At 38.0% G+C, this 13,325-nt stretch overlaps 1 protein-coding gene across 1 annotated transcript in view; it reads left to right on the top strand.

The window, feature by feature from the left end:
* Mroh9 (maestro heat like repeat family member 9) overlaps positions 1 to 12,880 on the top strand; it is a 72,652-nt gene extending 59,772 nt beyond the window's left edge. The window contains exons 17-21 of the mRNA XM_035445817.1: positions 3,926 to 4,078; positions 4,192 to 4,308; positions 4,877 to 4,979; positions 10,869 to 10,931; positions 12,582 to 12,880. Coding sequence (XP_035301708.1) covers positions 3,926 to 4,078; positions 4,192 to 4,308; positions 4,877 to 4,979; positions 10,869 to 10,931; positions 12,582 to 12,880 — 735 coding nt within the window. The remainder of the gene's footprint in view (positions 1 to 3,925; positions 4,079 to 4,191; positions 4,309 to 4,876; positions 4,980 to 10,868; positions 10,932 to 12,581) is intronic.
* The last annotated feature ends 445 nt before the right edge of the window (positions 12,881 to 13,325 follow it).

The following is a 13,325-nucleotide window of genomic DNA, read 5'->3' on the forward strand; positions in this document are numbered from 1 at the left end:
CATTGACTGCCCAGGCCTCCCAACTGTCACCCAACTTCAGGGGGCCTGGTTCGGTCCTATGCTGGTTCTCCAGCTGTCTGGCTGAAGTCCATAAGCTCCCCCTTGCTCAGGCCAGCTGTTTCTGTGGGTTTCCCCAGCATGGTCTTGACCCCTTAGCTCATCACCTCTCCATCTCTAGAACTGGATTCCGGGAGTTTAGCTCAGTGATTAGCTGTGGATCTCTGCTACTGCTTCCATCAGCTACCAGATGAAGTCTCTAGGATGGCATTTAAGGTAGTCATCAATCTCATTATAGGGGAAGGGCATCAAAGGCAGCCTCTACACCACTGCCTAGATTCTTAGTTGGGATCATCTTTGTGGATGTCTGAACATTTCCCTAGCGCCCGATTCCTCTTTAAATCTATATTGCTCCCTCTATTAAGGTATCTCTTTTCTTGCTCTTCTCTATTCCTCTCCCAAATCAATCTTCCTGATCCCTCATGTTCTCCTCTCCTTTCCTCCTCTCCCCTCCTCCTGCTCCTCCCTCCCTTATCACTTTCCCTTTTTCCAGGGGGTATGTATGTATCTCTTAGGGTCCTCCTTGTTTCTTAGTTTCTCTGGAGGTATGGATTGTAGGCTAGTAATCTTTGCTCTATGTCTAATATCTGTATATGAGTGAGTACATACCATGTTTGTCTTTCTGTGACTGGGTTACCTCACTCAGGATGGTTTCTTCTATCTAGTTCAATCCATTTGCCTGCAAATTTCAAGATTTCACTGTTTTTTTTTTCTGCTGAGTAGTACTCCATTTGTAAATGTACCACATTTTCTTTATCCATTTTTCGGTTGAGGGGCATCTATTGCTTTAAGGTTCTGGTTATTACAAACAATGCTGCTATGAAATAGTTGAACAGATGTCCTTGTTGTATGAATGTCCATCTTTTGGGTATATGCACAAGAGTGGAATTGCTGGATCTTGAGGTAAACTGATTCCCATTTTCCTGAGAAACCACCATACTGATTTCCAAAGTGGCTTAGATTAAACAATTTATGCTTTTATGTCTCTCAACCTTACACATTTTGTACTTCTTTTATGAATTTCTTTTCTGAATTTGTTAACAAGGAAAACTGTAAACATAACTATCTCATCTTCAACTTTGTGGTTCCCTCTTTCCCCATGGTTTGTTGGCCACCAGTCCATGAAGACAAAGGGGAGAAGTGGTGACAGAGTTTTGTATGGCCTGTGAGTATGACAGAAATAGTCTTCCAAGAGACAGCTTCAGTGAGGCTGTTCAGCTTTATTCCAGAGTATAGGAGATATATAGGATTAGGGACTGTAGCTGCGTAGTCACCTAATTTTCATTAAGTGGCATGCTCCTATCATATAGCTGGATTAGTAGCAGCACAGCCCCATCAAAATAGCTGGAGCATGTCACATAATTACCATATGGGCAGCAGGGGGAGAGTATTCGGAGAAATCCTTGTGTCAAGGTTTATCATTCAGATAAGTCAGGCAACCAGGCCTAGAGACATTCTCTAAATAAGGTTAGGTAGAGAGCAGGAAGCCCTCACTGTGTGTGTAGTGGGGGAGTCCTCCAAATTGTTCTGAGCTTGGAGAAAGCTGACAAGCTGTGATGGGCTGCAACCTCTGACCAGCAGGGCCTCTCAACATTCAGCTCTATCAGGCACCCTAGAAAGATATATTATTACCTGAGTAAACAAGAAGTGTAGACTAACAACTTTCAAAACTATAGAAATTACAGAGATATCTGGCTGCCTAGACAGTTATCCAAGGTTCCTCTGCAATCTTGGGCATCCTTTTTGGCCTATGGTTCTAGAAGAGCTGACAGACTTTTCTATGAAGCAAGAATTTTGAAGGGCTGTCCTATATTGTCTTGGAAAAGTTTGGCAGTCACCTTTTGTGTCCAGCTTGTCCAGTTTGGACAGCACACTATAAGCATTCAAGGAAAGGGCAGTTTCTTGGTCTGTGCCTAACTTTGCCACAACAAAAGCAAACTCCTTGTGAAGTTTCTTCTTTTATGAAGCAAATTGGTGTTGTCAGGAGCAGATGTGTCTCACTGTCATGAAAAGCCTTTTAAATGCCATATTCTGTAGATCTCTGAAGTGTTTGAAGACCATTCATCTATCTGAAATGTTATCTGTTTAACCTTGAAAACGTACCTACCATGGTGACAAATTTGATTGTTATAGATGAATAGCTACTAACCTACATTCTTAGTTATCTTTAACAGTTTGTAAAAATAGCCTTTAAGCCTTTATATTTTAAAATGCTGCATAGGTACAATACCTTAAGCAATAGAGAAATATATATACAGTATGGTATAACAAAAATAACCTTAAATTTGTATCAATATGCAAAAATATCTTGAGTAGAAACGTATATATGGTATAACAAAAATAATCTTAAATTTGTATCAATATACAAAACTTCATGCCAATGTAAAATATTTAATACTAGTAATTGCTTTTTTTACTTTAAAAGTAGATTCAGTAATTTACCCTTTTCCCTATCATTCCTATACCCCCCTTTTTTTCTTTTCAGAAGGAGATCCTGAATCTAATCTCCTTTGTTTAGTTTTTTTTTTTTTCTGACCATGACCAGCAATAACTTGCAACCAGCCCTCCCTAAACAATGACAAACATCCATAATCCACCAACTTACCCACCCTACCTCTTGGGTATATGGACATCAGGTTTTATAGACTGCTTCCTATTGTCCGGAGGCAACAGCACCGTTAGAGGACCCTGAGAAAATTGAGGTAATGGTCAAGTCCTGAGATAGCTAAGTGTTGTTCAGTCTCATTGTGATAGGAAAGTGCAGGACTTCTCTGAAGTCCTGTCTGTAGTATTCTTGGTGGCTGGATCATCTCAATTAACCACCTTGAAATTTTACTTAGAAGTTTATAGTCCAAAGGTGATCTTTGGGTGGTGTTCATCAACTTAATGACATTACCACAATCCAGGTGGAATTGTCATTGTGGGGCTCCATCATCCTTTTGGAGACTTCAAAGGTCGGTGTTAGGAATGGTCATGGTTCACTGAAGAAAACTTAAACATTTTAAATGTCATATACAGAAGATCACAGAGAGGTTAAAGGACCATAATCTATTAAATACATCCAGGGAATGTAAGTTTAATTCTTAGTTATCTGATTCAGATTCAAGCCCAAAATCATGTAAAGGAAGCTAGATGAGGCCTATTTCTAGAATTAGTACTCAATATGACCATTAATATCATGAGAGGAAAATATATATATATATATATATATATATATATATGACATATATATGTCTTAAAATTTTGAGATAATATTTGCACCTTAAGAAAAATTTAAAGAGTCAAAATAAAAACCAAAGGATTATGAGATTAGTGGCAATAGAATAGTACCTTAATTTTGTTTTGTTTTGTGTTGTTTTGTTTCTGTTCTATACCAGGCAGTTCTTCTGACATGAGATATATATTCTGGATTTTCCTTTGGGTTTAGAGAAGGAGAGAGCCACACTACAACTGCAAAGACAGCTTTAATTTTTAGCTGAATTTGGGCTGCAAAAGGACCATTTGCCCCGGAGTTAGCCACTTACCACTACATATGTGAGATCAGTAAGGTTCCTTTTTATAACTGGCGGAGTCCACTCAGCATGATGACCTCCTGGTTTAGCCATACTGCTGCAGTGATAATCTTTATTTTTTTCAATTATGTCACAAATTATTTGTGTGTTCATCTATCAATGGGCACTTAAAGCTTGGCTATTGTGAATAATGGTTAGTAAAATCTTATCACAAAAAGAAGCTCTAACAAGCCCAATCTTTACTAAACATGGTAGTCACATATGTATGTATATATACCACACATACATACCACCATTAAAGAAAGTATCACTGATCTGAAGTGTCGATTTTTTTCTTTCTCATATGCATGTTTCAGGTTAATGGTGGTGTTCAGTGCATGGCCATTCGACACTTTGGTGAATTACTTAGGGATATGAGTGAATACAAATGGATGCTGAACCATATAATCCTAGGAAGTCTTGTGCCCCTGATCCTGTTTTTGGAGTCTACTGAAACAAGAATTATGAATGTGAGAGCTTTTTTCCCCCTTAAATTTCTTATATAACCTTATTTCTCTCAATTAAACCCAGCAGTGTTTTATGTAACAGCAATCAAGTCTCACTGATCTTACCTCTCTCTCAGGCTTGCAGGTACACATTAACTATGTGCTTCTCACAATTCAAGTGGTCAACAAAATATCTGCTCCAGGAGGATAATTTTGATTTTGAGTTACTGGTTCTCAGTATCTGCAACAACCTTGTAAGTGGAACCTCTGCTTTAACTGTCATAAGCACAACTTTAAGGTACCATAGATCGTGAGTACTGCAATGGCAAAAAGGAGGATCTTGTAGAAAGAATGTGAACAAAAGAAATAGTTATATTTACAGTAAGAGCTTTAAATGAAAGAAAATTTCTCACACTCTCAACATTGATTATTCTATTTTCTTCCTCCTATGTTGACCCTGGGAGGATATAAAATTGAGTAGAACACTCCACATCACCAAAGGAAAACTAGAATTTTATTTTGCCATGACCTCATGAGCTGGTCTTTTGAAATCCAGTATGAACAAGGGTAAATAAATGGGGATGAGAGGATGCTAACTATAGGTTGGAAACACAACCCTGGGTTCAGGAATAATATAATAAAGAGACTGATCCTTGCCAGCAGCCCAAAGAGCATAGTTCATATAGACAAACCTCCAAGTTTTAAACTGTTCTTAATTTCATACTAACAAGTAATTAAGTTCTCTTACTTTGACTCTTCTCTATAGGAAGCAAATATGCTTTGTCAATAATTGAGAGAGTAATTTTCCTGTTTTATTCCCAGCTTTCTTCTTATGAGAGGTACATTATAGACTTAATATCTGATACCTTAGGGTTCCTGGGAAGCTCTCGAGCCTTTCTGAAGAAAGGATCCATTATATTAGTAGGTAAATAAATTTAATTTTTCTTAATTTGTCTTTGAATGTACAAAATAGGATTCAAGTCAAAACTATTCATTAAAATATTTACAATTTTTTATGATTGACAATGCCTGTCATGATGATAAGTATGATGACTAGGGTTAATATGTGTGATTGAAATAGAGTTCTCTTTTACAACAAAAAGTAGGTATATCTGTCTAACCAATTAGTACATGAAATGTGTTCAACAAGATGGGTAATAAAAATTTTAGAATGTGATATCAGTACTAAATCATCCCTCTACTGCTTAAAATCACTATCTAAATAACAAGAGTGATTTACAACTTCATATAACCATCATGTTCAATGCAACCTGAACACCTGTAACCACAAACTACAATGAATAAGGATGAGCTATATGATCCAGTAAAATTTAGAAATAAAATGCATTTGAGAGAAGCTCAGAAAGACACTCAGAGGAGAAGACAACTAAAGTTTTGACTTTGGACAAATCTGACCAATGATGGTGGTGGTTTTCCTCATGACACTCCCACTGTGAGAGTCTGGGATTCCCAATTTAGTGATAGGTTGGCTCTTGTCCATATTTGGGACCCTAGACTACCAAGAACAGAAAGGAATGAGGAAATTCATGGTCATAACACCCTGTAGAGATCAGGACAGTCAAAATGCATAACCAACTGAACCATGAGGAACATTAGGCTGGAGAGGAGACAGAGACACAGAGACATACAGACAGAGACATATAGACAGAGACATGCAGACAGAGACAGACACAGAGAGTTCTGTAATAACTTTATTTCAAAACAGTACAATCTCCTGAATAGCCTGGCGCTTACCTTCTCTATGGAAGTCTCCATAAATAACTTTTCATAAAAGGGTAGCATCATTTTTCTGTAGAGGTTCTTCAAGGGAAAAATAGAGAAAAGAAGAAAAAATATAGAAAATATTTTTTGCCAAAAAGATGAGACTCATAATAAATAATTCTGTGAACCTAAAGCTTTAAAATAAAGGATGAATGAATCTAAAAATATACAGGATGTATCTGATGAAACAAGCAAAAACCACGACAATAAGATTTTACAGCATAGGGGCAAGTGTGAGTAAAGACAGATAACCATCACCAGAAAGGAAAACAAACTGTAACCCACAAATGAGAAAATCTACAGTGTTAGTAGAGATAAACCAATCCCCAACAAGAGCTAAGTTCACTCACGAGAGATCAGTGTCCATCTTACTGTGATGCTTCGGAATAAACATTGATTATGTACACTTGTTTATACATATATTTTAATTTAAAATATAATTTAAATGTCCCAAATTTTATATGTCAATGGTAGAAATATATAAGAACAAAAGATACCATTTATAATGGGTTTAAAAGAAATAAGGAGAGAAAATGATTGTCTTAGGGTTTTTGTTGCCGTGAAGAGACACCATGACTATAGAAACTCTTATAAAGGAAAACATTTAATTCATTGTCCACTTTAGCCCATTATCACCATAGTGTGCATGCAGGCTGGTATGGTACTGGATACATCTTGATCAGAAGGCAGCAAAAAGTTGTCTGTCTGTCACACTAAGTGAAGCCTGAGCAAAAAAGATCTCAAAGCCCACGCCCACAGTGACATACTTCCCCCAACAAGGCCACACCTACTCCACCAAGGCCACACCTCCTAATAGTGCCACTCCCTATGAGATCATGGTGGCCAACTACATTGAAACCACTACAATGATTAAGGAAGAAATGGGAGAGAAGGAGAAAGGGAGGGAGGGAAGGAGGTGGTGGGGGTAGGAGGAGGGAGCTGGAAAGGAAGTGGAGATGAGAAAGAGCAAAAGGGGGAAGAAAAGAAGGAAGGGTAGATTAAGAGAATGAGGAGGGAATGAAAAGCAACTTTGAAGTGCATGCACGGCATGCCTGAAAACTACTTCTGCACATCACCGAAGAAAATGAAAGTTGAACAATGAACAGAGCATAAATTCTATTTTGAGAAAGAGGGAATAAGATTTAAAGTCCCAATGCTTTTATTAAATCTATGCCTCTATCAACAGTTTGTTTTCAAGGTTGATAAATTGATTTCCAAGTTATATAAAAAAAAGTTATATGCATAATAGTGAAGATTCCGATTGAAAAGAGTCCTGAGACAAGCTGTGCCAGATGTCAGCTTAGCTATAGTAATTAAAGATCACATTCAAGGAACAGACAGAAAAAAATTGAAAAAATAACATCAGGAAATAACCCCTAAATTATATAATGTTAAAGGGTGAGCCACAAACTTTGACAGTGTTGAAAACATATAATATTCTTTAAATGTAGGGGTATCTGGTAAATCACAAACAAGAATGGAGATAGCATAATAGAGGGAAACATTTTACGGTTACAGAGAAATCAGGCACTAGGGAAATGTCTGAAGATCTACAAAGATGACACCAGCTAACAATCTAAGCAACAAAGGAGAGGCTACCTTAAATGCCCTCCCCTGATAATGACATTGATGACTGACTTATATGCCACCCGATAGCCCTCATCCAGCAGCTGGTGGAAGTAGAAGCAGACACCCACAACTATTCACTGAACTGAACTGGAATCCAGTTGCAGAGAAGGATGAGTGATGAGCAAAGGGGTCCAGACCAGGCTGGTGAAACCCACAGAAACAGCTGACCTGAACATCGGGGAACTCTTGATCTCCAGACTGATGGCTGGGATACCAGCATTGGACTGATCCAGACCCCAGGAACATGGGTTTCAGTGAGGAAACCTCGGAAATCTACGGGACCTCCTGTAGTAGTTCAGTACTTATCCCTAGCATAGGTGTGGACTTTGGGAGCCCATTCCATATAGAGGAATACTCCCTGAGCCAAGACACACGGGGGTGGGCCTAGGCCCTATCCTAAAGGACATGATAGAGTCTGATGACACCCTATGGAAGGCCTCACCCTTCAGGGGGAACAGAAAGGATATGTGATAGGTAGGGTTTTAGGTGGGTTGTAGGGGAGGAGGGGAGGGAAAGGGAACTGGGATTGTTTCTAATTCCTAGAAAAATTAATATATATATATATGTAATTATAAATTATATAATATATATTAATATTAATTTTTTCTACTCCTGTGTTAAACAAAATTTAAAAAGGTAAAGAAGATTCAGTGCTACACTGAAACCATAATTATGAAATAATTTGATAAACTAACATGGAAAATGTACTTGGTAATCACAAGTTAGAGGAGCTTTCTAAGTGAAAGTCACATTCTAAGTCATAAGAAAAAATTGCAAACTCTGTAACACTAAAATATTTTCAATGAAAAAAAACACTACAAGGTTAAAATCCAAATTTAAAAACCATAGAAAACCACCTGGTAAGAAAAATGCAAAGAACATTAAGCATAAAATTTTCACGACTTCATAAAAAAGCAATGCAAGACTGTATATTATTTCCACTTCCTTGGAAGATCTCCTCCTCCTCCCCTGTGCGCTCTTACTAGCTACCTAACCTCCATGGATATTATAAATGAAACGTGTATCTAAAGCATAAGAGCTAACATCTACATAAATGAGAAAACACACAATGTTTGTCTTTCTGAGTCTTAGTTACCTCTCTCTAACTCCATCCATTTACCTGCAAATTTCACAATTTTATTTTTCTTAGCAGCTAAATAATATTCCATTGTATAAATGAAGCACATTTTCATTATCCATTCATAAGATGATGGACATCTAAGAAGGTGGAGTCCCAGTTGTTTTACTGCAATGTGCTATGTAGTTCTGACCATGTTATAGGACAATGGAAATGATTTTTCATCATAGCAATACTACGAGTCATTACCTTTCCTAAGAAGGACAATTTAGTAACACCCATAAAAATGCAGAATGGGTTTTTTTATTGTTGTTGCTGTGTCTTGTGGTTCTGGAGATCATGATAGGGCAAATACCTATCCACTGAGTTACTTACCCAGCTTTATGTTTCAGTTGACAGTTTCCTGCATATACACAATGAAGCTCATCCTCCTTGCTCTCTGTTGCCCCATTATCTCTCTCACTCTCACTGGAAGCCTTTTCCCCAACAAGCCCCCCTCCTACTTTTTAGGCCTTTTGTGTGTGAGATAGTTTTTAAGAGGGTTGCCCGCATGAGCGTGGGTAGGAAATTATTTGCTGGAGTACGGGCAACGTACAAGTGGTTATCCCACTGAAGAGTGGAGTCCTGTGACATTTCTGAGTGCTTGTCAGAAAACTCCCAAGAAATCAAGACAAGAATCTTACAAGTTTAGTTTTTTCAAAAGCACAAAATTGTTATTTTATGCTTTTATGCTACTCCAGGGTGTAGTAGACATGAGCAAATTTACTTCAGATTGTTATTACAACTGGCTATTGTTATTTGTTTATATGCCTCTATTTGTTTTTGCCATTTGGGGTTTGCCTGCCACTTGAGGCTTGACTTTGTCATTGTACACTTTACTCATTTGACTCTTCTTAACCAACGTGTCTGATACTTTGAACACAGTTGGCTGTTACATGAGACTATAGTCCACAGTTCCGTTCTCTCAGGTCCCATCCTAGAGCAGGAAACAACAGGTTAGATATGTAAGCAAAATGAGTCAATAGCAGGGCTGTGTTTCAAGGAATCTCTATTCTGTTACTCTTTGTGTTAAAATGGCAATACATGAGCTATTTCTACAGGAAGGAACATAGATACATGTTGTTCTATGTTTTACTCTTTTTCCTTTTTTGAACTCTTTGGGGGCCTGTCACCCAGCTCCCAAATGAATCAAACACAGAGGCTTATTCTTAGTTATGAGTACCTGGCCTTAGCGTGGCTTGTTGTTAGCCAGCTATTCTTAATTATCCCATCTACCTTTTCCCTCTGGGCTTTTATCTTTCTTATTTCTGAATCCCTTTATTTGGCTGTGTAGCTGGGTGGTTGGGTGGCTGGGTGGCTGGGTGGCTGGCCCTTGGCATCCTCCTCTCCTAATTCTCTTGCCCCTCCTCCTCCTTGGTTCTCCTTTAACTTATACTCTGCCTGTCAGCCCAGTCTATCCTTGCTCCTGCCATGCAATTGGCTGTTCTACTCTTTATTAGACCATCAGGTGTTTTAGACAAGCAAAGAATCACAGCATAAACAAAGTCACACACTTCAAAATAATATTCTACCACAGATACATCTCACAAATCTATGTTGAATGATGATAGTAGAGCCCCAAAATAAATGCTGAAATGTGGGGAAGGAAACTGCAAAGGGCTTGTGGAAATCTTCTGGGATACGAACCTACATGGTAGCTAAAGTGTGTTCACTTTATGGTCATCCTGTTAATCCCAATGGCAAGAATAAGACCACTACCACAATCTGAGTGGAATTCAAAGCAAACTTTGTTTTTATTGGGGTACACCCAAGAGCTGGCTAGCACTGCTTCCTAAGTTGGGTTAAAGAAAGAAGCCCTGAATCCACCTCTTGGGACCCTTTTAAGGAGTAAAATCACAAGTAGTTTTACAAAAAAAAAAAGAGGCAATGGGTTAATAAGAAAGTATAACATTTTTTTAAAACATCATGTGGTCACCCACCATGTGATTAGGAGGGTCAGGGTATCCTCAAGAACAAATCAAATTCATGGATTGTGGAAGGTGTCAGGTTCCAGGAAACAGAGCTACTCAACTCTCACAGCAAATTGAAACTTAATTTTTAAAAATACAGCATATTGGTGTATGCCTTTAAAATGGAGTCAGGCTGGTTTTCTTAATTATCCCATCTACATACAAATTCTTCATACACATTTTAATATTTATTGAATAGTGATTGTTTGAAAACACTAAAGGATCGTTTAAGGAGAATCTATAATCTAGCTAGGTAACAGCAGAAATGTATTTAATAGTTTATTTTGACCTAACTTTGCTTATACTTTGTGCATAGGGTACTTGGGGAAATCTGGAGAACACTTACTGCTCAAAGAAGAAATTGATGTCATGATTGAGGGTAAGATTGAGGTCTTGGTGTATATATCCAAATTAATTCGCTATTCTGATTCTAGTTGGATGAGAATTCTATATAGGGGTTACGGATGGAAATTGGGAGGTGGTAGGTTTATGGATTGGAAAATCAGGAAAAGGGACTAGGTTAAGGGGCATGTGTTTTTTTCTCTCCCTATTCTCTCTTACTGTCCCTGTTTCATTCTCCAAATTTATCCCATTTATTTATGAAAACTAATTACCATGCCAGCGTCTTAAGAAGCTACTAGAAGTTCAGGAGTCATTTCACTTACATACCCTGCAAATCTTTTTTTCCTACATGTAGTTGTTGGGCTACCCTAGTAAATAAAGCTGGCTCTTTCCTCATGGGTTTTACATTTTAGTGAATATTAGTATGCATTACATTCAGAGGGGGAGGCATTGAAGAAGGGTAATGTTATTCCTTCAAAGGACATGGCTTCACTGTCTCTTAGCATCTCTTTACTGCCTTATTAGAAAATAGCTTGGGGCAGGGCTAGAGAGATGGCTCATCCGTTGGAAGAACTTGTTCTTGCAGAGGACCAAAGTTCAACTACCAGCATCCACATGGTGTCCCACAATCATCCACAACGCCATTTCCAGGGGATCCAACACCCTATTCTAACCTCTGCAGGCACCAAGTACAAAAGTGTTGTACATAAACACACTCTGGCAAACAATTCATAGACATAAAATACAATAAATGAATCTAAAAAAATATTGAAGAAAATAGCTAGGATAGATGTCTTCCCCTCTTTCTCTCCTTCCCTCCCTCCTTTCCTCCCTTCCTCCTTTCCTTCCTTCCTTCCTTCCTTCTTTCTTGTCTGTCTTTATTTTTAAAGTCTGCAATTGTCCAGAGAAATTTCAGGTTCACAACAAAACTGCTGGAAGTTCAAGGATTCCCCATGGTCTTCCACATTGTACTCACACTGTCTCCTCCCTTGTCAGTGTCTTCCACCAGGGTGGTACAGTTGCTTTAAAGAGTTGTGCCCACTTGGTACATCATTATGTCTCCTTCACTTTGTCAGCTACTTCATTCATTCAACACTTCTGACTACCTACTAAATGTCAAGCACTATGTTTCTCCTTTAACCCTTCTTAAGTTCTCTCTCTTCTCTCTCCACTTATCTTCCTCTCATTTTCTTTTCTAAAACATTCTCCATCATTCTATTTCTTTTATCTAAAAAATTAAAATAATTTGGCTCACCCTGTAGTCCCAGCATTTGGAATGTGGAAGGGGAAGACTTGCCACAAGTTCAAGGCTATTTATCATAAGTGTATTTTCATGACAATGAATAGACATTGACACATATTAAAATACACGTGCTTTTTTATTTTATTTTATTTTATTTTAATAAGTTTTCTATTGATAATCACTTGGACTTATTTCTGTTTCACATGACTATCACCAACACATGAGTCTTTCCTTACAATGCTGAGAAGAATGCTTGACACATATATATGCTATAACTTTGGTAGCCATTTTTAATCATCTTTAATAGATCTTATTAGTCAAGTAAAGAGAGTTGCAGTGGGAGAATCTGGGGAAAGCAACTTGGTACAATGTGGTTGCTTAGGCTTAATGCTTCTTGGAGTCAGAGAGAGAGACCTTGAACTAAGGACCCCTCTGCTGTTACAGTTGTTGAACGAGCTACTCGGGAGGAAGATCCTGTGATCAAGATGTTGGCAGCAAAAACTCATAAGCTTTTTAAAGATATAGCCTATAGAATAGCCTCTTCAACAATTAAACAAACCCTTCGAAGATGGGCTAAGGTGTTCCACACCAAAAAATTGAAGCCCATTTATGACTTGGCCAATTCTATAGGCCTTATGGAGTACACGGCAGAAGAGGTTATAGAAATGAAAGCCAAAGAAAGCTTGTACGAGCTTACTGCCACCTCATCCAGACTGCAAAAGAAAGAATTCTTTGTTGATTAGGAACCTCAGTCTATGCTTAAATCCTATTTCTTTGGAATGTTAAAAGTTGTCACTAATCCTTCTGGTTATTAAATATATAAATCTGAAGAGTCTACCACAAGTCTGATGGTGAGAAAACCCCTTCCCTACAGCACAGAGAAACCAGACGTACATTCTTATGCTTTCTTAGCCAAACTGTGTAGGCACTGCTTCCATGCTGTCTTAACATCCTGGTCAAAAATTTCTCCCATTGCATTTATCAGATTGTACTAAAAATCACTTCCTTCTTTCTCACGGAACTAAATTTTATTGAAAGCACCCTTCTTCTCTTATATGTGTGCTCTAGGATGCACAGCACTTGGTATCTGATGTGAAAAAGTAAAATCTAGTGAACACTTGCCAAATAAGTTAAATGCCAATAGAACATATCACTTTTATGCTTTGTAATATGTGAGTGATGCTATGT

Source organism: Cricetulus griseus, chromosome 5 (assembly GCF_003668045.3).
Source record: "Cricetulus griseus strain 17A/GY chromosome 5, alternate assembly CriGri-PICRH-1.0, whole genome shotgun sequence".
NCBI classification, from domain to species: domain Eukaryota; kingdom Metazoa; phylum Chordata; class Mammalia; order Rodentia; family Cricetidae; genus Cricetulus; species Cricetulus griseus.